Consider the following 27107-nt stretch of genomic DNA (forward strand, 5'->3'; position numbering starts at 1 on the left):
TAGATAGCTTGCAACCTATAACCATTGGAGTTCCAATAGGTTTGCAATCTTCCATTCTGAAAGTCTTAAAAATTTCTCTTATGTACTTAGTCTGACTGATAAAGATGCCATTCTGTAATTGAGAGACTTGTAGGCCAATAAAAAACTTAATCTCACCAATCATGGACATCTCAAATTCTTGTTGCATTTTTCATGCAAAGCTTCTACTCATCTCATCATCTCCCCCAAAGAAGATGATGACATTTACAAAGATCTCAGCAATTAGGTGTTTTCCTTTAGCTCCACTCATCAGATACAAGTTACTGTTATCACTGGTTCTTTCAAACCCAATGCTTAGTAAATATGAGTGTAACCTCTCATGTAAATCTCTTGGTGCTTGTTTTAGCCCATACAGAGCCTTTTGCAACCTTCATACCATATTCCTCCCATCTTCAGATGCAAACCCTTCTGGTTGCTCTATGTATACTTCTTCCTCTAACACCCCATTTAAGAATGTCGATTTGACATCCATTTGGTATACTTTAAACCTTTTATAAGAAGCATAGGCCAGTAGAATTCTGACCCCTTCCACTCTGGCTACCGGTGCGAAGGTTTCTCCATAGTCCAAACCTTCTTCTTAAGCATAGCCCTTATAGACCAATCTTGTCTTGTTTCTTATTACCTTACCATTTTCATCCATCTTATTTCTGAACAGCCACTAGGTGCCTATTACATTTTTATTTTCCAGTCTGGGTACTAAAGTCCATGTATCATTTTTCTCTATTTGCTTCTATTCTTCTTCCATGGCTTTGACCCAGTCATCATCTTTCAGAGCCTCCTTTGTTGTTTCGGGCTCAAAAATGGAGAGCATACACTCATTCTCTCTTGCTCTTCTTCTAGTTAGAACTCCTGCATCCTTGTCACCGATGATATCTTTTGCAGAGTGATTATTTCTGACATATTTAGCCAATACCAATTCACTCCCTGGAGCTTCTTTTATCAGTTGTGCAAGTTCTATTTCACAGGCTTCTTCATTAGCTGCTTCAATGGGATCTTATTCAGTAGGTTCCACTAGTACATTGTACTCGAACCCTTTATAGTCCTTCAGTTCACTCTTACTGACCTATTCATTTTTCTCAGAGTATTCATCTACTCTGACATTTGCACTTTCCATAATCTTATCAGTCCTTTTGTTTAGGCACTGGTATGCCTTGCTCTTTGTTAATCCCAACTGGTACTGAGAGGGGAGGGGTGAATCAGTATATTACCGGTTTTTACTAATTGATACTTTTACTTTAAGTATGAACTAATTAACCATTCACCAATGTACACATTTACTGCAAAATATTAAGCATACATGAAAAGATACACAAAGACACACAGATTTATCTTGTGGAAACCCAATAGGGAGAAAAGCACGGTGTGAGTAGAAAATCATAAAATTTGTACTCTTCTAGAGTACACCTGGTGAAGAGCCATCCCTGTTAGGAGATTACAAAGACACTAGTTAGGTGCCACATGGTTAAGGGATTTTGATCAAGGTCGATTAGTGCATTTACCCTGTTCAAGGTAGCCTAGTTAAAGGACTTAGAACATCAGTTAAGATGTTACCCGGTTAAGGGATTTATACAATGGGACCTATTAAAGTCCACCCAATTAAGGGATTTAAGTTGAAGTTATTTTAAAACAACAGATGAATGATCAAATACAAAAAAGATACACATTAGCCTGATTAGATCACAATTAGATATCCATCTTGGTCTGCATCATTTGTGCTTGTCCTTCACAACTCTGCCTTCTGTCAGTTTGTTGGTACTTGAATCATGCACTGTCAGTCCTCTATCACCTGAGTCACTACTCTGTGAAACCCCCACTCTACCGGTCTTCTGTCACTTGGCTCTACACACTCCAAAAATCCCCCTGTTCCCTTTTTCACATTAACTTCAATCACCTTGACAACAACCATCTCAACAATGAGATATGTGTATTTATAGACCCTTAAGTCTTTCGCCAACTTTTCCCTCAAAAACATACCTTTCAAATTTTGTTGTCAAAATTGCACTGCTGAAATCATGCAGGAATCTTTGTCAATACTATCGAACATGCTGATATAACTATTGGTTGACTGAGAGAAAACATCAGATTTAGCTAGTTGTAACTGAACGTTACCAGTCTGTCGGTTACCGACTTTTCCGGTGAACCGATCAAAACGTTGTCTAGTTGATTTCATCATGTGTATCAGTTTAGTATTTTCTTAGTCGGTGGACGTCTTCCTTACTGATCTACTCACCGATACCCGATCACCTTACTGCTTGTTGGTCTACTACTTGTCAGTATATTTATTGTCTGTCGGTTTACTCACAGCTCGTTTTTCTTACTCCCTAAGGATTGGGAAGACTAAGGAGATGATGTTGCTAACAATGACAACCATATCATTTACCGGTCATACAAAATTGCATCAGAATGCCAACATTTCCCTTTACCGGGTTTTCCACATACAAATCATGTTGTTATGTGGTATGGTTGCATTGTGTTAATTCTTTGTTTCATTCTTAAGTTTTATTGCTTATCGGTATCTATTTCTGCTATTTTGATTTTCAATGTTTATGTGCTTCGGTTAAAGGTTATGAAGTGGTTTGATTAATATAATCTATTGACAACTAATTCACCCCCCCCCCCTCCCCCTCTCAGTTGTCCATCGGTTATCCTAACAATTGGTATTAGAGCTTTGGTCCTCTTTTGCAGAAGCTTAACCGCTTGAGGTAGATCCTATGGTAGCTAATACTTCAAATCCACTGGCAACTATTTTCAGAAGAGAAATCCCTAAGCTTCATGGAACAACTTATGGGATATGGAAAATCCAAATGGAGACTCATCTTAGATGTCTTGGCAAGGATATTTGGGAGATCACTAAGAAAGGATACACATCTTATGATCCAGCATCTGGCAATCCTTCTCCTGCAGACCTGGACAAGAATATTGAAAATGATTGTAGAGCTAGAGAAGCCTTGTTGTGTGCACTTAATAATCAGCAAATCATGGAATTAAATGATAAATCATCGGTAAAGGTTATGTGGGATAAATTGCAAACTCTGACTGAAGGTGATCTTATTGTTAAAATTGCTAAACTTGATGGTTACCGGGTAAGGTATGAGAACTTGAAGATGGAAGATAATGAAAGAATTGCTACATTTATGGAAAGAGTAAATGAGATTGTCATGGGAATTCAATGTTGTGGAGGATCTCTGAGTGAAGATGAAATAGTTTCCAAAGTCTTGAGAGACCTTCCACCGGCTTACAAGATGAAGGCAACTGCAATTAATGAATTGAGAACAATGACAAACACTTTAGCTAACAAAGACATTCTGATTGGGAAATTATCTAATTTTGAGCTTGAAGAATTTGTACCTTCTGGAACTGCAAAGTCTGAACCTGCTTTTCATGCATCATCATCTACCTGCAAAAGTGATTGGAAAACCCTATATGCAAAATAATTGGAAGATATGAGGAAAGAGGATGAAGAATTTGAGCAACTTGAAGCCTTATTTGCTAGAAGAGTACCTAAAGGACTGGCATGAAGTAAGTATGAAGGAAAAGAACCTTTTAAATGTTTTGCATGTAATAAGATTGGTCATTTTGCATCTAGATGTCCTTAAAGGAATGCAAGATTTGAAGAAAGAGTTAAGAAATCATTTAAGCCTAATCTGAACAGATATAGATTCAAGAAAAGAAAACAATGCTACATAGCGGATGAGGAAGGAGTAAGTGATGACTCTGAGGATGAACCAGCAGTAGACTCTACTAGTGGATCTGACAATGGAAAGGAATGGGTGTTCTATGCTTTAAAGGAAGATGAACCAGAACTGGATATCAAGAATGAAGAAAATGCCCTAGTAGCAAAAGTTGAAGACAAGGATGAATGGGTAATTGATAGTGGATACTCACATCATATGACTGGAAATAAAAGAAAAAATTTGTCCCTACAAGAATACAATGGCGGTCAAGTCAGATTTGGAGATGACAAAGCATGTATGATCAAAGGTAGAGGTATTATTTCTCTGGATGGAAAGAATAATAATGATAATGTCTATTATGTAGAGGGTTTAAAGTATAATCTTTTAAGTGTTGGTCAATTGGTGGACAAGGGTTTCCAACTTCAGTTTAAAGAGAAAATGCAAAATCATTAACAAAGCTGGTTTGGAGATTGCAATCGATACTCAGACTGGAGGTAATATCATTCACTTGAACACTAGAAATAAGACATGTTTGATTGCTCATATTGATGAGAGTTGGCTATGGCATAAGAGGTTGTGTCATGTCAATTTTGATTGTATTGTTAATATCAGTTCAATAAAGGCAGTTAGAGATATACTTAAGATTATAAAGCCTCATAATCTGGTATGTAAGGAATGTCAATTGGGAAAGCAAGTTAGAACTTATTTTAAGAGCATACATGATAAATCTAATGATATGCTTGATTTGATTCACATTGACTTACGTGGTCCAAGAAGGACTAGAAGCTTTCAAGGTGATAGGTATTTCATGCTGATAATTGATGACTATTCTAGAATGATGTGGGTGACTTTTCTTAGGGAGAACTCTGAAGCTTTTGAGAAATTCAAGATCTTTAAAGCAAAGGTAGAAACACAAACTAGATTGAAAATCAAATGTCTGAGATCATATCAAGGCAATGAGTTCACTTCTCATAAAATTAATAGTTATTGTGAGACAAATGAAATTAGGAGACATTTATCTGCACCCCAGACTCCTCAGCAGAATGGAGTAGTGGAAAAAAAGAATAGAACCATTTTGGTTGCAGCAAGAACTATGATGATGGAAGCCAAATTCCCTCACATCTACTGGAGAGAAGCAGTGAGTACAGCAGTCTACACATTCAACAAAGTTCACATCAAAGGTGAAACCGGTAAGACCCCTTATGAATTATGGTTTGGGCATACACCTACTGTTAAATATTTCAGAATTTTTGGAAGTAAATGTTATATCAAAAGGGATGATCCAATTGGGAAGTTTGATCCTAGATGTGATGAAGGGATATTTCTTGGATATTCAATTCAAAGAAAAGAATATAGATGTTATAACAAAAGATTGTAGAAAATTGTGGAGAGCGCAAATGTGAAAGTGGATGAGCATTACAAAAATCAATCTATATCATATGATAGGGAACCGACAGTGGACATGATCATAACTGAACTGGCAATGCCTCAACCAGTACAAGACACTAAGACAGTTACACCAGCACAATCAAAAAATTTAACTATGACTTATGACCAGAACAGTGAACCAGAAATTCAAAAGACACCAAGGTATGTAAGGTTAAATCATTCTAAAGATAAAATCATTGGAGATAGGAACAAGGGAGTTATGACAAGAAGAAGACTGGCAAATGAAGAGGTATGTCTTATTTCTCAAATTAAACTGGTTCTGTTATTGAAGTTTGTAAAGATAAACATTGGTTAAAGGCTATGGAAGATGAATTAGATCAGATAGAGAAGAATGAGACTTGGACTTTAGTTTCCCGACCTAAAATTAAGAATGTTATTGGAACTAAATGGGTTTTTAGGAATAAACTAAATGAGGATGGTCAAGTTGTAAGAAACAAGGCTAGATTGGTTTGTAAAGGATATTCTCAAATGGAAGGAATTGATTATGGCGAGACATTTGCCCCTGTAGCTAGGATTGAATTTGTTAGACTATTTCTTGCCTATGCAACTTATAAGAACTATAAGGTATATCAAATGGATGTTAAATATGCATTTCTAAATGGTTAACTTGAGGAAGAGGTATACATTGAGCAGCCTGATGGATTTTCACTGACAGAGGATAAAGATATGGTTTGCAGATTAAGGAATGCTTTATATGGATTGAAACAAGCTCCTAGAGCTTGGTATGTAAGGCTGGATAAATATCTTTTGAAGCTTGGTTTTACTAAAGGTAGTGCTGACACTATTTTATATTATAAGCTCACTAATGATGATAAACTGATTATTGAAGTATTTGTTGATGATATCATTTTTGGAGGTGAAAATAAATTGTGCATGGAATTCTCTAATAATATGAAGAATGAATTTGAAATGTCCATGATTGGCGAGATGAGATTTTTCTTAGGTTTGCACATTACTCAAACTGACAAAGGTATTTCTATATGTCAAACTAAGTATCTAAGGGAATTGTTGAAGAAGTTTGGTATGGATAATTCCAAACCGGTAAGTACTCCTATGGTTACAAGTGAGAAATTATCTATCAAAGATACATCTACATCGGTAAATCTGACAAGGTATAAGTCTATGATTGGTGGCTTGTTATATCTAACTCAAACTAGAACAGATATTATGAATGCAGTAAGTATTGTTTTAAGATATCAAATTAATCTTGAAGAAAAAACATGAATGTGCAGTAAAGAGGATATTCTGGTATTTGCAAGGAACAACAGAATATGGCTTATGGTATTCTAGAGATGATAACTTCACTTTATGTGCATATACAGATTCAGATTGGGTAGGAGATACTGATGACAGGAAGAACAATTCTAGTGGAGATTTCTTTCTTGGAAAGAAATTGGTTTCATGGATCAACAAAAAATAGTCATGCATTTCTTTATCTACTACAGAAGTTGAATATGTTGCAGCAACAACTAATTGCACTCAAGTCTTGTGGATGAAGCAAATGTTGAAGGATATCAAGGTAAATTATAGTGAATGAGTAGTTATCTATTGTGATAACTTTGTAGCTATTGACGTGTCTAAGAATCTAGTATTTCACTCTAAGACTAAATATATATCAAAAAAAATAACTTTTTGAAGAACAAGGTGGAAGAAAAGGAAGTCAAATTGGTTTATGTGAACACTAAAGAAAAGATTGCAGATATATTCACTGAGCCACTGTCTAAGGAATCATTTGAGTATTTGAGAGACAAGTTAGGGGTATCTACCCCTCTGGCATAAACTTAATTGATGGAGTAGACCATCAGTCCGGTATGCATCATCAGCTTTATCCTTTGCTTCGGGTTGATGTAGTGGTGCTACTACTCAGGGGGAGTAGTCATCTTTGAGATTCAGAGGCTTATATTCTTGCTTTGATATTTTTGTCATATATCTGGCATTGATGTCAAAAGAGGAGAGATAGTGATGTGAAAAATAAATTCAAAACTTTACAGAATTATTATTCACAAGGCGAGAGTTATTGATATTCAGAGCTATATACAAGAGATTGTTGGTTGTCTTTCATAGGGGGAGACTTGTTTGGCATTTCTTGGTAATTAGATGTTTATCACATATAATGTTACCATCAGTGCCAAAGGGGGAGATTGTTGGCAATATGGAGGAATTGATTATGTGTTGCATTGATGTTTTGTCATTGATGTCAACACTAGCTGTTATGGTTGGTTACTGACAGAAAGGTTTTGGTTACTGGTAGAAGATCTTGTGTTACCGATAAGGGTTTAAGGTTTAACCGGCAGAGCTTTCACTGATAATCTTTGACAAAATGCATAAATGGTGTTGGTACGGCTTCTAGATAGAATTCAGGATGTAGAAGGTGATCCATGATCATGCCTCAACTGATTGAAGACATCGCTTTGGCATGGTGGACCCAGATTAGGTCCAGTACCTATGTAATTTATGGACCAGTATCATGTTAACATGTTCTCTACACGTTACCCGAATGATTTATGGATTGGTTAATTTTGTTTTGGTCTTAAGCCGACATGGCATATCATTGTAATATGCATGTATGTAATGATCTTATTGTAATATCTTTTAGGTGGCCAACCTAATTGGTTTAGACCTTAGGGTTTGTATAAATTGATGTAAGATCTCATTATAGATCATGGTATGGGATAATGTGTGTCATGGTCATGGAATGCAATATCATATGTGAAGGATATTTAGTCGATCATAGGTGATCGAATTGGGTTTAAGTAAGAGATCAAAGGCCTTCGGTATTGAGATTAATCAGGACTATAATCAAGCATGGTAGATGCTATCTCTGGCAGTTCATTCTTTTGGATTGTTTTGATTTATCTTGAGGTGGTTATAACCTCTCTGTAGTTAGTGAGACTCTTTTGTAATGAGTAGTACGCTCAAGGCAGTGTTCCTTCCTGCATATGAAGGCCCCCTTATTATATCACATACTTTCTGTAGAAGTATCATCTGACTATGGGTAGGCTTCCCACCATGGTTTTTCCCTTTACTAGGTTTTCCAAGTACAAATCACGGTGTAATGTGCTATGGTTGCATTGTGTTAATTCTCTATTTCATTCTTAAGTTTTATTGCTTACCAGTATCTATTTCTCCTATTTTAGTATTCAATGTTTATGTGCTTCGTTTAAAGTTTATAAAGTGGTTTGATTAATATAATCTGTTGATAATTGATTCACCCCCCCCCCTCTCAATTGTCCACCAATTATCCTAATTGTGACCTGCTTGCATCTCCAATTATAGGCTCAGAAGTAGTCGGCTTCTACTGCCCTGACATCTGAGAAGTACATTGAGGACAATGAATGATAATGTGTCTTGGCTTCCCACATGAAAAACAATCTCTCCTACCAAATCCTGTACTCACTGGAGTAGCACTTAAATGCTTAGCATTACCTCTACTAGAAGCTGGTTGTGAAATCTATGCTAGTTGTGAAGGAAGGGGTCTCCTATAATGCTAACGAATGTGACTCCTATCCACCTAAAATCTAGCACCTTGCACAAACTTTTGACCTTGAGAATGACTCCTCTTGAACTGCTAGCCACTGCGGAAAGAAGAAGTATGACTCCTAGCAACACCTATAGACTGAGGTTGAGAACCTCTCGTAGCTGATCCTATAATGGGTGCACTAACTATTTGTCCTCATGTTGCACCTCCTCAAGCTAAGGCAAGATTCTCCTCCGCTATCCTCACCTTCTTTGTAGCTACCTCCAAAGTCTTAGGTTTGTGCATCCAAACCTAACCACTAATACAATCGTTGAGACCTCTCACAAAGTGTTGAATCAACATAGGCTCATCATCATAAATCCTAGCATACTGCCCAGGTTTGAAGAACCTATGCTCATACTACTCCACCGTCATCCTCTATTGCCTCAAATCATGGAACTCATTGGTCTTCCTCCACCTCCAATGCTCTGAAAGAAATTGAGCACAAAACCGCTCTAGGAACAACTCGCAAGATATTGTCGCTATGTCCAAACGCATCTTTTTCTCCTCCATATGACACCATGTCATCGTAAAATCATGAAGATGCATAATCACACATCTTGCCTTGGTGTTACTGCTACATGGGTGCATAGAAAAACACCTATCCAAGTCCAACTCCATGCCACTACCTAATCCATCAAAAGTAGGAGGATGAGTCCTCATCAGATCTCTCATGTGACTAGCTATAAGTGCCTCATGATCCACCTCAACTCTCCTCCTAGGAGAACATGAACTCTCTCTCTCCTAATGCTTTGAATGATGAGACTCCTCCTATTGGTTCTCCTCCTATCTTGGTCCTAGGTGACCAAGAAGCTCCTTAAGCACGTTCACCAACTGCGAAATTGCGTCACCTCTAAGTTGATCCTGCTGTTGGTGCTGCTCCTCATGGTGTCAGAAATCTCAAGATGAGGATTCCTAGGACTACCCATGCAACCAGCACAATGGTGATCTCTACCCCTAGCAGGCATCTTGACCTAACAAGATGCAAAAGAGAGCTATAAGTTGACCATCTAGGGCAACTGTAACAAGAAAATAAATAGTAGGGATATAACCGTTTGGCTACCCCATGCTAATGCTAACATGCACAATGGGATCAAATAAAACCAGAGTACCCAATGTATGAACATGGGCTCTGATACCAAATGTAATGCCCACCAAAATTACCCTAGAGAAACTAAGCAACTAACATACTAAATGGAAATAAGAATTTTTTTATATATCAACTAATGCAACACATAGCATTCACTAACATTACTCATTATGAACATGAATTATAAACACATTAACAAATTACGAAAGCGAAATAACATCACAAACATAACTACTATCTCCCTACGGTACATTAACGTCATTACTTATTACAAATAACATTCTACTCATTTGATTACCACACTTATCAATAATTAATCCTTAATCTTAATCAATGCAACTTATAAACTTCCTTTGATCATGATATGCAATCTACTTGATTATTTAACCATTATGAGATGCACTCTACATTATCATCCAACTAACATGATATGCTTACTTTTTTTTTATGCAAGACTAATCCCTCTTCTTAAGTTCATTTTATAACCAAATCCAAATGTGATTAAACCCTTAACCATATCCTAACTACATGATCTTTATCCATCCAAGAGATAATGCAATATCCAATGCATAAATATAGTCATCTTATCCATGCCACTCATGCCTCTAAATTCTTAACATGATCATTTCCTTTAACATTAATCACAAGTGCATAAAGCAAGAATCATGATGCCATCCTATATGCTATGCATACTTTCCTAACTTTCCAATGCAACCACATGAATGAAATTATCAACTAGACGTGATATTATTAATCAACCATAATTTCCTACATTATATTAATTCTATTTACTTAAGGTTCTTTCACATATTAATCCACATCCTAAATAAGAACTTGTAGTGTCATAAAATTGTGACCCTAGCAATTTTAACCACATTTGAGGTCCTCACCTTGGCGACAGCATCTTCCTTCCCAACTGAGACCCCTTTCTCCACCTTTACCCTTGAATTTCTCCCATTTGAGCCCTGAGATAGCCTCAGGACCCTGTCTGGACCCCAAGATAGGGCAGGATAGGTGTGTGGTGCCCTTGTCTCCCTTAGGATAGTGGCATGGTGCCCCTGTCCCCCCTTCTTAGGGTGGCCCCAAGATAGGTCCCTCCAGTCCTATCTGCATTTTGGGATTCCAAATCCCCTTGATGTCAATCTTTGGTGAGATGATTTATTCTTCTGAGGCATGTATAAAAGGGGAGTTGGTCCTCTCATTTGCATGGACAGAAAATACACAAAATACACGATAGGCGAAATTCAAGCGAATGGTCTTTATCAAGCATTCAAGTCATCAAGCATCCATCAAGTCTTCTTCTTCATGTGTCTTCTTCATTAATCCATTGGAGAAAAATTACAACATTCATTTGCAAACATATGTGTGTTAGGGTTTTATCATTTTACATGCCATTTCATGCAACACTTGTGATTACATTCAAGAAGCAAAGCAATCATCATCAACAAATTGTAGATCTACAAGGTATACATTTCCATTATTTACATTTAAGCATTTGCAATTACTTTCTTTCAAGGTTGATTCCTCAACCGAGGTTTGAATGAGGAAAACCCCTATCCATAACAATTTTTCCCTTCTTTTATGTGTGTAGGTTGCAGGTGTGTAGTTGTAATTGCAGGTTTGGGCTTCATTTACAGAGACGGAAAAACCCTTTTCATTTCGCGAATTTTTCGGAGGACCGTGTGCACATTCAACATGGTCTCGACAAATTTTCTCCAAATTTGCAAGGCAGACTCATATCAATCTAAATATCTCATATCTGAAGTTACAGCACGATCCCAAACCGGTAGCTCCTCGCTTCACCCCATTTATCTCTCTTTTCAGCATAGTCAACAAGTCAACTCTTCTATTTACAAAAGAGGGTAAATTAGATTCCAAAACTTGCAATCCACTTAGAATTCATATCCTTGTTTCCCTTGGATTTGGATCTAGTGGATTCGACCCCTCTTTTGAATGTGAAGTATCTCCCAAGTGAAAATCATCCTAGTGATTTCCTTTCTCTCTCCTAGGTGGGGAATCACTAGGGTTCAATTTTCCACTTTACATTTTGGTGAACCCGACGTCCTACATCTTAATTCTGATTTATTATTTGTTAGATTTGAATAATTTTAATTTGAATTTCAAATTTTCATTTCCAAGTTTGATCTTTTTGCAAATTTTAGAGGTTAATCGCATAAAAACCCTAATTTTTCATTTTGAGGAAATTAAGCTTGTGAGGTGTAAAATTTTAACTCCTTGTTTCAGATCTGATTTCTATTTCATAATTGCAATTCAAATCTGTCTTTTCATTTTGAAAATTAAGTGGTTGAATAGTAAAACCCTAATTTTTAAGAATCTCTTATTTCGACCTTTGACTGTTAATTTGACCGATCTAGACATCTCCAAATCGGTTGTTTCTTTGGATTCTTCAATAAAATCATAATTTCTATCATCCTTGAAAATTTTGAAAAAAGTTGGTCGGACCGTGTGCACTTTACACATGCTCCCTATTTTTTTTCCCAAAATTTCAAGAGTTAGAATTGACTGTATTTTTCTGCTTAAATCCAAGAAATTGGCTGATTTTATAAATTTTTTAACATCCTAAGGTCAAAAACAAATTCAAAATTGAATGTTTGATTTTCTTGCAATTTACAAAAAATCTAGATTTGAAATTGAATTTGTGCAAAACTTGGATGTTACTTTAATTTTCAGATTTATCATTGTTGTCAAACTTGTCTTCTTGCCTAAAATTCAAATTTTCAATTTCCCTCCTTTTCCCAAAATTCAAATTTTCAAAATTCAGTGGTTAGGTCCCAAAACCCTAATTTTCAAATTTAATTAGATTTTGTATAGATTTCAATCAATCTCAACCAATTTTAGTCTTCTAAATATTACTTAAGGTGTCCTTATTCATTAGGTTTGACCTTTTTCAAACTTACACTTCAATTACTTATCTTTTTCAAAACCCTAGTAGGGTCCTATTTCAACATTCAAATCTTAATCTCGCCTATCTAGAGATCATAAAATCAATCAATTTTGGGGGGTTAGCTCTCAAATCATTGTAGCTTTCATCCCTGAAAATTTTTTAAAAAGTTGGGAGGACCATGTGCACTTTCAACACGGTCCCTAGCTTTTTTCCCAAAATTTTGGAAGAATGTTATGACTGTATTTAATTGCTTGAATCCAGAAAATTGGCTGATTTTGTCAAATTTTGATCCCTCTAAAATCAAAAACAATCTCCACTTTCAACATTTCAATTTTCAAGATATAGTTTAAAATTAAGTGGTTAATTAAGAAAACCTCTAATTTTAAATTTTAAAATTTCAATTCAACAACTTTCAATTTTTAAATTAAGAGGTTTTTCAAAAGGCCCTAATTTTAATCTCTTTTGGATAGTTTTAAATTAAGAGGTTATTTCTTAACATAATCTTATTTTTAAATTTTAATTTCCTAGGAGGTTGCATTATTATTCTTTCAATCAATTTGTTCATTTAATTGAATAATCATTTTTCCTAGAATTTTGAATTATTCAATTATTTTGCAAGTTTCAAATTTCAAATACAAATCTCACAATTTCAAATTCAAATTTCAAATTTGCAATTCAAATTTCGTTCTCCCTTTTTTATTCAATTATCTATGCATGTATGGGGTAAACATTATTATGGTTAAATGACATATGAGTTTCTTGTTTGATCATAAGTGCATATGGAGTTCTTATCTTATTTTGTTAATTCAATTTCAAGTTACATTAAAGATGTTCATGATGTTCCCTTCCATACATATGATGATAATTTAATTCTCCCTTTCATTCATACCTATGATTTACCCTCTCCCAGAATTGATCTCATTAATGAGGGAACATTGGTGCAAAAAGGGAATATGGACACTTCTTTTAAAGATCTCTCTCCTAAAGATGAATCTTTGGAGAATTGTGTTCCTTCTTCTCCTAAAAAGTACCACCCTCATAAGGATTATTTTGTGCAATAGGATGATATTATGGCTACTTATCCTAGTGATATCATACCTTCTTTTCATGATCTTCCCTCTAAAGGTGAAGCATTAATTACATATGATAGTCCTTTTTCTAATGAGTGTCTTGAACATAAAGATACCTTAGAACAAGAGGATGATATTATTTCTCATCATAATGCTCTCTCTCCCAAAAATCAAGAGCCTAACAAGAATCAAATCAATTCCATTCATGTTCCTAGGAAACCAAAAATTCTTCCTGCTTATCATGTTGTGTCTTACACATATTTTAATGAACTGGTTGATGAGAACATAAGTGAAGCATTATATTCTTTCTTAGTTCCTACAATCCTCTCTTCAATTCACTCAAATACACCATCTCCTACCAAATAAGTTCATAAAGAAGAACTCTTAGAGGATGATTGGGGGTCCTTAGATTTCACTCCTACCTCTTCTAGAAAGTCTAAGATGCCTGAATTTAATCTTGAAATTGATTGGGCCTCTTCAAACTTCAATCCAATTCCCCCTAAGAGTGAACCCTCTTTTGAACATACAAAAGGATGCAATGGACAAATGCCTAAATATGAGCGACAAAGTCATGATAAATCACACTTTCCTTTGTCAACATCTTCTTCTCCATTGTCTTGCACACCTTCTTATTCTATTTTTGAGTCACAACAAGAGAATGCGTTGACCAATCTTTTAAATTCCAAATTAATATCTCCTCTTTATCCTAAACGAAGAAGAAAACATAAACAACATTCTCAAAATTCTTCTTTTTTGTAGATATCATCAAACCCATGGCCATTCTACTAATGTGTGTCAAGCTTTGATAACACAAATACAAAATTACATTGATTCGGGCATGTTACAATTAACATCTGACAATGAATGGCATATTCATCGTGATCATTTAAAATAACATTTAAGTTCCCATTATTTTTCTCCTAATTATGTGACATAGTTAGCCTACCCATTGGGGGCTCCTTGTCATTCATGGCGGTACAATTTCAAGTGCCATCATACTTAGTGAGCAACGTAATAGTCTATTTATTCTTGCCTCTATGCTTGGGAGGCAAGGTTATTCCTTTTCCTCTTTCTAAGGTTTCACTATTTTCTTTATGGAGTACATTATTCATAAACTTGATGTCCTTTCTTGCATGGAGTTTTCCTTCATGCAAGCGCATGTTTGTTTTGTGAGTGTGATCTTCTCCTTGCTTGAAATGGTACATCTATTATGAACAATCTCTCCTTAGAGAACTTTTGTGAATCTTTTTCTTTCTCTCTTTAAAAATTACCTCTTCTATTGTGTTATTCATAACTTGATGTCATTTCTTGAATGGGGTTATCCTTCATGCAAGTGCATGTTTGTTCCTTGGTTAGGATGTATTCCTTTCTTGAAACGGTACGTCCCTTATGAGTAATCTCTCTATAAGTTGTGTAATTATTCTCATTGTCCTACACTTGGGGGGGCAATGATCTCTCTCTCTCTCTTTCTCTAAGGATCCAATCTTTCCTATGTTGTGGATGGTGTGAGTTTTATTACTTGATGTCATTCCTTGTGTGGAATTATTGTTGTTCACTCAAGGGTTCTCTCTTATACAAGAGGTGTAAGTCCTTGACTACAACCTCTTTCACACTTGGTAATGTACATCTATAATAAATTTACCCATCCCCTTTGGGTTAAAAGAGTCATCCTTCATCAAGAATCCCTTTCACCTAGGAATAGGAGGAAGGATTGCATTCTTGTTCTCTCCTTTGCTTTGTTCTAGAAGATGTTAGATTTGTCTAGGACAACTCCTCTTGGAGGGAGATGTATTTTGAATAAATATCTCTTCTCCTCCAAGGATCTCCTTTACACTTATAGCAAGATATCTCTTTTCAACTATCTTATCCTTTCTTGAAGAGTATTCCCTCTCTTGCTTGGATTTATGACATTGTTACATAACGGATATCCTCTTTGTGATGAAGGTAGGTATCCTTGTTCTACTTTCTTTAAGATATCAATATTAAACTATGTTGACATCATAAGGGGGGGCACCCACACTACTCCTTTGTACCATACTTCCCTTGTACATTGTATAGTGGGACATTCTTGGAACCAGAGGGTAGCCTCTTAGAGCAAAATGTCTTCACTTTTCTCTTTTACAGTAGGTCATTCTTGGAACCAGAGCACAGACTCAGAGAGAGATGACGCTACTTTTTCCTTGTATAGTGGGTCATTCTCGAAACCAGAGCACATACTCTTAGAGCGAGATGTCATCACTTTTTCCTTGTACAGTGGGTAATTCTCGAAACTAGAGCTTAGACTCTTAGAGCGAGATGATACCACTTTTCTCTTATACATGGTGATTATTCTTGGAACTAGAGAACAGACTCTTAGAGTGAGATATCACTCCTTTCTTTACACTTGTACTAAACATTCTATACAGGTTGTAGTGTACTGGGCATAAACTCCTATGAGGCACTTCTAACCTCACTTGCACACACACGTGCTTGAGGTTGGGTGGAGCTAACGGTGTTCCCACTCTCCTACCTTACATGGATTACCCAGAAAGACTTTGGGGGTTAGATTTCCATGTCCTTCTCTCCATGGATCGCCTAGTTTTAGGGGTGAGATTTCCATGGTTTCTCTCTTATTCGCCTTTCTTCTCATGGATCACCAAAGTGTATATTTATTTCCTCTCTCTCCTTCCTCTCATGAACCCATAGTTTTACTATTGATGGCTCATGGATGATGTCATATTTTCTCTTTTATGTGATCACTGGTGTTTATGTGATGCCATTTATCTTTGTGTTTTAATTAGTTGTTTGAGACATTTATATCAAGGTCTCTACGGCTAGTTGATGTGTGGTCTTGTGTTTTGTTTTTGTAGTGTATCTTCCATGCTTTGTCTTGTATTTTTTGTCTCGTCCCTTTTGTTTTGTGTGATCCTGCATATATTTGACTGAGTTGAGATCCTAAGATTGGGGGCTTTGTTCCTAAAGATTAGTGATGTCTTATACTCCTTGTGGTATTGCTCTATATCTCTCATTTTCATCTCTATCTTTCTTCTACTTTACCGGCAGTATTGGTGTAATCCATACTCCTGCTAAAGTGGGGGCTAAATGTAGTCTCATAAAATTGCGACCCTGGCAATTTTAACCATATTTGAGGTCCTCACCTTGGTGACAGCATCTTCCTTCCCAACTGAGACCCCTTTCTGCACCTTTACCCTTGAATTTCTCTCATTTGAGCCCTGAGATAGACTCAGAACCCTGTCCAGACCCCAAGATAGGGCATGATAGGGGCCTGGCACTCCTATCCCCCTAGGACATGAGTGTGGTGCCCCTGTCCCCCCTTCTTAGGGTGGCCCCAAGATAGGTCCCTCCAGTCCTATCTGCATTTTGGGATTCCAAATACCCCCGATGTCGACCTTTAGTGAGATGAATTAATCTTCTGAGGCATGTATAAAAGGGGAGTTGGTCCTCTCATTTGCATGGATAGAAAATACACAAAATACATGATAGGTGAAATTCAAGTGAATGGTCTTTGTCAAGCATTCAAGTCATCAAGCATCCATCAAGTCTTCTTCTTCATGTGTCTTCTTCATTAATCTATTGGAGCAAAATTACAACATTCATTTGCAAACATATGTGTGTGTTAGGGTTTTATCATTTTACATGCCATTTCATGCAACACTTGTGATTACATTCAAGAAGCAAAGCAATCATCATCAACAAATTGCAGATCTACAAGGTATACATTTTTATTATTTACATTTTAGCATTTTCGATTACATTATTTCAAGTTTGATTCCTCAACTGGGGTTTGACTGAGGAAAACCCCTATCTGCAACCCTTTTTCCCATCTTTTATGTGTGTAGGTTGCAAGTTCACAACTGTAATTGCAGGTTTGGGCTTCATTTGCAGAGATGGGAAAACCCTTTTTGTTTCACGGATTTTTCGGAGGACCGTGTGCACTTTCAACACGGTCTCGATGACTTTTCTCCAAATTTGTAGGGCAGATCCGTATCTATCTAAATATCTCATAACCGAAGTTACAGCGCGATCCCAAACTAGTAGCTCTTCATTTTACCCATTTTATCTCTCTTTTCTACATAGTCAGCAAGTCAACTCTTTTATTTACAAAAGAGAGTAAATTACATTCCAACACTTGCAATCTACTTAGAATTCATATCCTTGTTTCCCTTGGATTTGGATCTAGTGGATTCAACCCCTCTTTTGAATGTAAAGAATCTCCCAAGTGAAAATCATCCTAGTGATTTCCTTTCTCTCTCCTAGATCGAGAATCACCAGGGTTCAATTTTCCACTTTAAAGAACCATGGAATCTAAACTAGTACAAATAATAACTTAAATCAACTCCCTTTCAAATCTAAATCTATTACAAAGATGCCATTTTCTTGAAACCATTTACTTTCATCATACAAGATCTTCACCAAACATCTTATAGTCTAATTATTACAAATTATGTCAAAATCCTAAGATACCAACTACAATACAAATACATTTACAACCATATGAATAATACATCATGAGCATGGCTCTTCCTAATGCATCTAGGTATTTACATGATAATACATTACATGAATCCGAGATATCCAATACATAAATCTACTACAAGAAACATCCATAAGCTGCTACAAGAGAAGAATCCACATCCACGCATGAAGAATCCAAGAGATCATCCCAATGGTTGAAAAGGACCAACCACCCGACCATCTAGAACCAAAGGAACCACCCCCCATTCTAGGAGATGACACAAGGTCCCAAAAAATGCAAGGACTCTCAAGCAAGGACCGACCACAAGCAAAGACAAGAAGAAACTCCTAGAGGCATACAAGTCAACAAGATATAAATGTAATCCAACAAGGGGAACACATGTTGGAGTGGAGTGTCATAACATGACATATTATAACATACACCATAGATAAGGCATAAGTCTGATGGGCATGTGGAGCCATCTCAACCTATGAGAGACTAAGGGAGATTGACTTGCCATCGCAATGGCCTTCCCAATCTTATCCTAAAACATCCTCCCTAGGATCAAGTCATGGGGCTCAACTTATTCATTATCTTGATTAGTGAATTATTTACCCATCCCATTAATTCAATATTAATTTTATCACTTGTTTACAATCATGGTAAACTTCCAATGTGTCATGGTGATCTAGACTTCATGCATCCTTAAAAGGAACCTCATGCAAGCTTATCTCTTGTTATCCAGGTCATGACAAGGAAGCCCACTCCCCCTAACATGTTCCCAAAACATAAATACAATAAGAGGCTTATAGTCAGCAAGTAAATCTGAAACCATAATCATCATCATGCAACCATACGCATACATGGACACCCAATAATCCTAATGCCAAATAACATCAAGGAGCCTCATATTAGAAATGCATCGTCATAATAAAGTAATCGAATATGCTCAATAAATGAAATAAACACCAACAGCAATGCACATCAACTTGTTGATCAAAGAGAAATTAACCAACCATCTCTATCATGACTTCTTTACATGATAGATGACACAAAACCATAAAAAAGTGATACACAACAACATATAGAAGCAAAAATCATGAAAGATCTTCAAATCTGACAAATACCAAACTGGAGAACATCAACAAACTTCCAAATTTGCCTCTAGTATGAAAACAGATGAGAAAAAGATATCACAGACTAACAAAGTGGAGAAATACTTAGACAAACCAGATTAGCACATTTGACGAACAGATTGGCTCGTTTGACTGACTATGAGGTGCACCTAACCGAATCTGAAGCGCATTTAAAACTTCCTATAGTGAATATATTCACTGTTTTAGCGCATGTGCCTAACAATTTAGCGCATTTGATTGATTAAGTAGCGCATATACTAAAACTTTTAGTGCATATGACTAATGAAATAGCGCATCTAAATCAGAGAGGAAAAATGATGCAAAGTAGTTAAATTACGAATCTAAATTAAAAATCAGGGGAAAATGGCTAAGTCCTAGAAACAACTAGGCTATAGATGCCCAAATAATACCTTCAATAAGGTGTAAATGAGACAAAATAACATAAAGAAAATAGAATATCTCTCCAAAATACATTACACAAACATGGAGTTGAAAAAATCTCCCAAAACTCACAAGAATTCCAATACCACTCATATGGCTTACACAAAACATTCTCAGAAGCTAATAACTCTTAAGCAAAACTCAAAACTTCATACAATAAGAAATACACATAAAAACCATGGAAGGGAGAGGTCCTATGAGTCTCCCTTACGACATTTCCAGACCAGGATATTCACAGAGACCTCAACCTCACCTAGATTCAAAAATTTGAACAATGGAACAACAAGCAAGGAGAAACAATCCTCAATCACAACAAATCTCATTACATGAGAACTTGAAGATTTAACACTCAAAGCATCATAGATATGAAAACTGACCATTGATGGCAAAGGCCAATCATAGAGGAAAATATCAAAATCCAAACTATATAAAATGCAATATAATACAAATTCATTCCCCCAAATATTTCTTTGATAACTATATTAACTATATGGGAAGAGAAATATTTCAACCCAATCTCCCAGAAATCATATGCAAACATGGAGCATACAAACAATGAACCAAAAACTAAAATGCAAGGAAAAAGGAGCTCCAAACTATAACCTGTGTGATGGAAGAAATTTGAAGAAGAGCCCACACACACTCTAGCAAGCTCTAGAAGCCAAAAATCCCAAAATTCCAAAAGACAAGAATCAAAATTACAGAGGAAGCCAAGAGAAAGTAACCCGACAACCTTCGCAGCTCAAGAATAAAAGCAATGAAAAACAAAACCCTGGCCACACACACAACCAATCAAAATATTCCATTTTGGAATATATCCTACCAACCCACTTTAGGTTATGTTTTCATTTCTCATTTCAAATTCATCCAATGAGAAATAAAGGGTAGGTGGGGAAAATATAAAAAACATATGTACTATTATAAGTGAGAAAGTAAAAAGAGATAAGATAAAATACTTTTCTTCCCCCACATAATAAATAATACCCTATACAATAACCATAGGCTATAATAAAATAAATCAAATGGGTAATAATAAATAACCCAAGGCTATGAGAGGATAACTTCCAAATGAAAGAAGATGTCGTGCGGGTAGGTGTTGTAGAGGGCCGAGCTAGGGCACTGAGGCCCTAGCTCATGATTGGGGGTGTTCACAGGGAGTCCAGGGTGCACGGAGGAGGCTGTGCAATGCGGGGGGGGCTAGGCAGTGCGGGAAGCAGCAGAGGGCGAAGGGGAGATGAGCGGCAGGTTGCGAGTGGGTGCAGGTTGCACGGCTCAGCTTCCATTCTAAGCAGGCAGCGAGTTCCAACGGGGCTGGGGGCCACGGTTGGACCTCCATCCTGGGTGTGTTATGGAGGGGTGGAGTTTTGGGGGTTTTCTAATTCTTTCGAGCCCCGTTGGGGTATAGGGTTACGTCCACCTCGAGTTTTATGTTGAGTATTGGCGAGGAAGCCTCGAAGGCTCCTCCAGTCATGGATTTTCATGCTACGGTGGGATCAAAATCCCCATCACAGAGCATGAAGATGTTTAATAATAACTTTTTCTCCTCAGATGTGGGATCTAGTAGTGCACATAGCTCTCACATTTTGAAGATTAATGGTTACTTGGAGAGATTCAATGAGAGGCCAAAGCTGGTAATTCCTCCTGAGATGATAGCGGAGGACGTCGAATATTTTTCAAAACACTCTCTATATTGCAAGTTTTTGAGAATGAGGGTTTCTTTGCATTTTTTGGAAAACTGGGCGCAAAGGACTTGGGCCCCGGAGGGGGAAATGGAGATTATGTTGCTAGAAAACAACTACTTCATGGTTACCTTCAACTGCATGGAGGACCGAAATAGGGTCTTCGAAGGTGGTCTGTATTTTTACAACCAGGTGAGGTTTTTTATCAAACCTTGGCATGCAGGGTTTAACCCCTCGGAGGAGCTCCCAAATAGGGTTCCTATGTGGGTTCGTTTACCACGTTTTCCTATGGAATGTTGTCGGGAAGATGTGCTTCGGATGCTTGCCGCTCTGCTTGGGAAGCCAATGGGATCCTCTACGCAAACCCTAGGGAGAAAGGTAATGACCTTTACATGTATCTGTGTTGAAATTAATCTTAGTAAACCTTTGCCATATGCTATAGATATGTGTGCAGGCTCTTATTCTTAGGTTCAACAGTTAGATTATGAGACTTTACCTTTTCGATGTCGTTTGTGTCATGAGTATGGTCATTTACAACGTAAGTGCTCTAGATATAAACTAGTGATGTGCCAACCTCAACAGTCTGAATCGAGCCAAGATAGGGCTAAAAAAGGGAAAGTTGTTATGTCTGTCAAGGCTAGGGGTACTGATGGTTTTGTCCTAGTTAAGACAAAGAACAGGAACCGAGGACAAAAGAGGCCTTTACAAGAGAGACATGAGGAGGATACCTTTAATAGATTTGAGGCCTTGGATGACCTTTACCATCAAGAAGTTAATCTGGGGCTAACCCCTTTGGATCAAGGTGCATCAAGGGGGGCTCCAGAAAGAGTAATTGAGGACCCTATCCAAACCCTAATAGTGGTTGGAAGCCAGCAGATGGAGATGGATGAGCTAGTAGGGGTTCAGTTGTGACTCACTCCTGGGTTTGAGGTGAATTTGGTTGAGGGGGAGGGCTCTCCGATAGCTTTGAAATTGGAACCGGCTGGGGTCAAAATAAATAAGTCTTCTACTCATCTGGGTTTACATCAGAAAGATATTAAGAAAAGTACATCAAAGAAGATCTCAAAGGTGGGCAGAAAGAAGGATTTGGACAAGATTAAATTGATGGGGGAGAATTTGTTTGAGTCGGGGTTGGTAAATACTTTGGATTCTCACTTTTCCAATCCTCCAAAATTATTGTGCTTTCATGGAATGTGAGGGGTTTGAACAGTGGCCCTAGACAAAAAGTTGTTTGGGATTTGATTAGGAATCATTCACCTGATGTCATATTTTTGTAAGAAACTAAACTTATAGTGGAGAGTATGATGGGCCTGGTACCAAATTTATGGACTCAAGGAGAGTGTTAGTGTGTTGGGGCAACTAGTTCCTCTAGAGGGGTGGCCTGTCTTTGGAACCCCTTAAGGTTTTTCCCTGTCTGATGGGTTGCCTCCTGATCTTCATTATCCGATGTTATCTCTAGTCTTGAGACTAGGGAATTCATTTTGTTTTTTAACATCTATGCCCCCACTGATCTTCAGGGTAAGCAGAACTTATGGTCTCATATTTCCTGTATGAGAAGGCTAGCCCCTTTACATCCTTGGATTATGGCAGGAGACTTCAATGCCATCCTTGAGCTGAGTGAAAAGAAGGGGGGGTTATGCGGTTGGAACCTTCTTCTTTCCTTTTTTAGGATAATATGTCCTTGTTGCAGCTTGTTGACATTAAGCCTCGCAATGGTTTGTTCACCTAGAAAAATAGGAGGGTGGGAGAGTATTGGATTGCAGAGAGGTTGGATCATTTCTTGGTTTCTAGTTTTTGGATTGGTGGGGGGTGGTCCACCAATTCAGAGATTCTTGACTAGAGAGGGTTAGATCACTGGCCCATCAAGCTGGTTTCTTCTTTGGCTCAGGTAGCTCACTCACCTTCATTCAAATTCCAACTTATGTGGCTTTGGGATCCTACTTTGCAGGCTCTTGTAGTAGAGTGGTGGAGGAAAGGGAGGTTGGCCTTTGGCACTGCCATGTACTCTTTTGCCAAGAAGCTGCAATTTGTTAAGTTTCAGCTCAAACAGTGGAACCGACAGGGCTTCGGGAATATTTTTCATGCCAAAAAAGCTTCTCAAATTGTGCTAAATGGGATCACTAGCGTAATCAGAGAGCAAGGTTTGTCTAAGGACTTGCTCAAAGAGGAAGACAGGGTTGTCAAGGTGGTAGAGGAATGGGAGCTTAGGGAAGAAATTTACTGGAAGCAGAGAGCTCGTATTGATTGGCTGAAGGAGGGGGACAAGAACACTGCTTTCTTCTTCAACTCAGTGAAATCTAGAAGGCATGGAAATTCCATCCTTGTTCTGGTTAATGATAGAGGTGAGCAGTGCTTATCCTTGTAGGAGATATCTAGGGAGGCGTCTCAGTTTTTTCGGTTCCTCTTTAGGGAGGACTCTCAGGGGGAAACAGGGGAGGAGAACCAGGTTCTTGTTTGCATTCCTTCTCTAGTCTCGGGGGAGATGAATGGGTGGCTTTTGTGTCCTATTTTGTTGGAAGAGCTTGAGAGGATTGTCTTTCACATGAGGAAAGGAAAATCTCCTAGACCGGATGGGTTCCCAGTTGAATTCTTTCAAGAATTCTAGGATATTATCAAGCTATATTTACTGGAGATTGTGCAGGAGTCCCAGAGGAATAAGCAAATGTTTAGGGCATTGAATGTGAATTTCATTGCTCTTATCCCCAAGTGTGAGGGGGATGACCGATTAGGCCAATTCTGCCCCATCTCTTTTTGCAATGTGATATATAAGATCATCTCTAAGCTGATAGCGGATAGATTGAAGAAGTGCTTGGGGAATGTTATCTCTGAGGAGCAGAGTGGGTTTGTGGAAAGGCATCAAATTTTGGATGGGGTGGTCATTGCTACGGAGACCATTCATTCTATGGCAACCTCCAAGGAAAAAGTTATGTTTATCAAGTTGGATATGGCTAAGGCATACGATAGAGTTTGGTGGTCCTTCCTTCAAAAGATCCTCAAGGCATTTGGTTTTGTTGATGAGTGGATCCAGTGGGTTATGAGTTGTGTTACGACTACTTCTTTCTCTGTGCTTATCAATGGAGATCATACTGAGTTGTTTGGTGCATCTAGGGGTCTCCGTCAGGGGGACCCCCTCTCCCCTTATTTATTCATTCTTTTGGTTGAGCGTCTGGGGATGTTGATTAAGCATGATGTGGGTCTGGATATTATTCAGGGTTGGAGATGGGGTAATGACTTGCAGCCATAGTTTGTGGATGACACGGCTCTTATGGGGCTTGCTTCGATCAAAGAAGCTAATAATTTGCGTATGGTCTTGGATGTTTATCTTGCGGTGTCAAGCCAACTGATCAATGAGGATAAATCTTCTATCCTCTTTTTCAACACTCCTGAATCTATTCAAAGGAGGATTAATCTTATCTTGAGATTCCAAGTTGGCTCCCTTCCCTTGATTTATTTGGGTATTCCTATCTCTCCTGGTAACCCTCCTAGGGAATCTTGGCAGGGTATCTTGGATAAATTCCACATGAAGGTTGAACACTGGACTCATAGATGGCTATCCTTTGTTGGGAGGGTGCAGCTGATTTAGTCAGTATTTTAGGCTCTTCTGATCTATCGTTGTATGCTTCATGTGGCTCCTAAGTGGTTCTTGAAGGGTCTGGATTCTCTGGCTAGGCAATTCTTATGGGCAGGCAATCTTTCCTCTTCAAAATGGAGCCTTGTCAATTGGGACTTGGTATGTAGCCTGAAGTAGTCAGGGGGGCTTGGTTTAAGAAAGTCTATTCTTTTTGGGGAGGCTCTGGTGGCTAAATTGTATGGAGGTGGTGTGTTGAGTAGGATCAGGGCTGGGCTAGGATTTTGGCCAACAAATATATGCAGAGGATCCCGATGGAGGAAATCCCTAGATATCCGCTTGAGGGAAAGGGCTCTTCGATCTGATATACTCTCAAGTAGGGGGCTTCTCTCATTAAGGCAGGTCTCTTTTGGATTTGCAGGAGGGGGGAAGAGGTCCTTTTCTGGAATGACTCTAGGGATCCCTATCCTCCCATTCTTGATCAGTTCTCTAACCTTGGGAATCTGTGCCAGAGGTTTTTGGAGTTTGGATGGTTAAGGGTCAGTGACTTCTATTTATAGGTATGGACGGCTGGATTTGGAGAGATGGAAGACTCTTGATGAGTGGTCGGTTGTTGGGATGGAGGAAGAGTGTGTGGAGCTGTAGGGAATTTTGGCAAGTAGACACTGTAGCTCCCTCAAGGGTAGGAATGGGCTGGCTTGGTCTCCAAATCCTAAGAGCATGTTTACGGTGGCTAGTGAATATCAAGAATTGTTGTACCGAAGACTTGAGGGAAGAGAGGTGAACTGATGGAAGCAGGTGTGGAGTAATGTGTATTGGCCGAAGTGTAATTGCTTTGCTTGGACTTTGGCTTTGAATAGATGTCTAACATGGGACAATATCCACAAGCGAGGATTTCTGGGGCCCTCTATCTGTGTTTTGTGTGGTAATGGGGAGGAAGATTCCTCACACCTATTCTTCAGATGCCCCTTCTCTCTGCGTATTTGGCATTACTGGTGGTGGGTGTGCAAGCATCCTTGTATCCACGTGGATTCTTTGGTGGAGTTCTAGAGCAATTTGGGTAGACCTCCTATCCTGTCCTCCTCCCTATAGACTATCTGGTATATTGGGCCCATCTTCATTCTGTGGCAGATCTAGCTCGAGAGGACCAGGAGGATCCTTTGTGAGGTCAAATTGTTTGTTTAGCAGGTTTGGAATAGGATCATTGCAATGATCCGGGAGACTTTGGAAGTGAAATGTGAGGTGAATTTTCCTTTGGGTAGAGATGAGGCTGATATTGTGAGTAGGCTTGGTATGCAAGAGTTGTCTCCGACCTCAGCTTGTGTCAAGAGAGGTAAACGGGCCATGAAGAAGGTGCAAAGGGTGGGAAGGTGGATACCCCCTCAGGATGAGTTTATCAAGATTAACATTGATGGCTCATCTAGGGGTAACCCAGGCCTTGTTGGAGTTGGTGGTGTTGGCAGGAATAGCACGGGGGAGGTTGTTTTCCTCTTTTCAGTGAATAAAGGGTGGCAACCTAACAACTTAAAGGAGGGATTTGTGATTCTTTATGCCCTTGAGCGTGCTTGGGAGTTGGGACGAAGGAAGGTGATTTGTGAATCGGACTCACAAATTGTTGTTAACCTATTGACTTAGCAGAAGGTGAGTGGGATTCAGTGGCAGTTGACAGGGATTGTTCAACAGATTATCCAAATTAGCTCTTTAATGGAGCAAGTGTCTTTCATCCACATCCCTCGTGAATGGAATAGAGCAGCTGATTGTTTGGCCAAGCGGGCCTCGGAACATGGTAGTGATTGGAAAGTTGAAGGTTGGGAGCATCTCTCCAGGGATTACTGTCAGGACTTGCAGAAGATTTTTACTGAGGACATTGATGGTTATGAATTTGGATGATCTGGGGCTGGTTTGGTGGTTCTTTCTTGGGGCCTCGGGACTCTGGGTCTCTTTGTAATTCTTGTTTCTGATTTTCAATAAAGTTTTTACCCCTTTATTCAAAAAAATAACCCAAGGCTATAAAATAATAAAATATCCTTATTAAAATTATTTTCAATATTAAAACTCAAAACATTAATAAATAATAAATATT

The 27107-nt window shown here is 38.1% G+C and overlaps 1 protein-coding gene across 1 annotated transcript in view; it reads left to right on the top strand.

The window, feature by feature from the left end:
* The first annotated feature begins 20911 nt into the window (after positions 1 to 20911).
* LOC131875734 (uncharacterized) overlaps positions 20912 to 27107 on the top strand; it is a 44319-nt gene continuing 38123 nt past the window's right edge. The window contains exon 1 of the mRNA XM_059220373.1: positions 20912 to 21176. Within this exon, the coding sequence (XP_059076356.1) occupies positions 20912 to 21176 (265 nt within the window). The remainder of the gene's footprint in view (positions 21177 to 27107) is intronic.

This window comes from Cryptomeria japonica, chromosome 5 (assembly GCF_030272615.1).
Source record: "Cryptomeria japonica chromosome 5, Sugi_1.0, whole genome shotgun sequence".
In the NCBI taxonomy this organism is placed as follows: domain Eukaryota; kingdom Viridiplantae; phylum Streptophyta; class Pinopsida; order Cupressales; family Cupressaceae; genus Cryptomeria; species Cryptomeria japonica.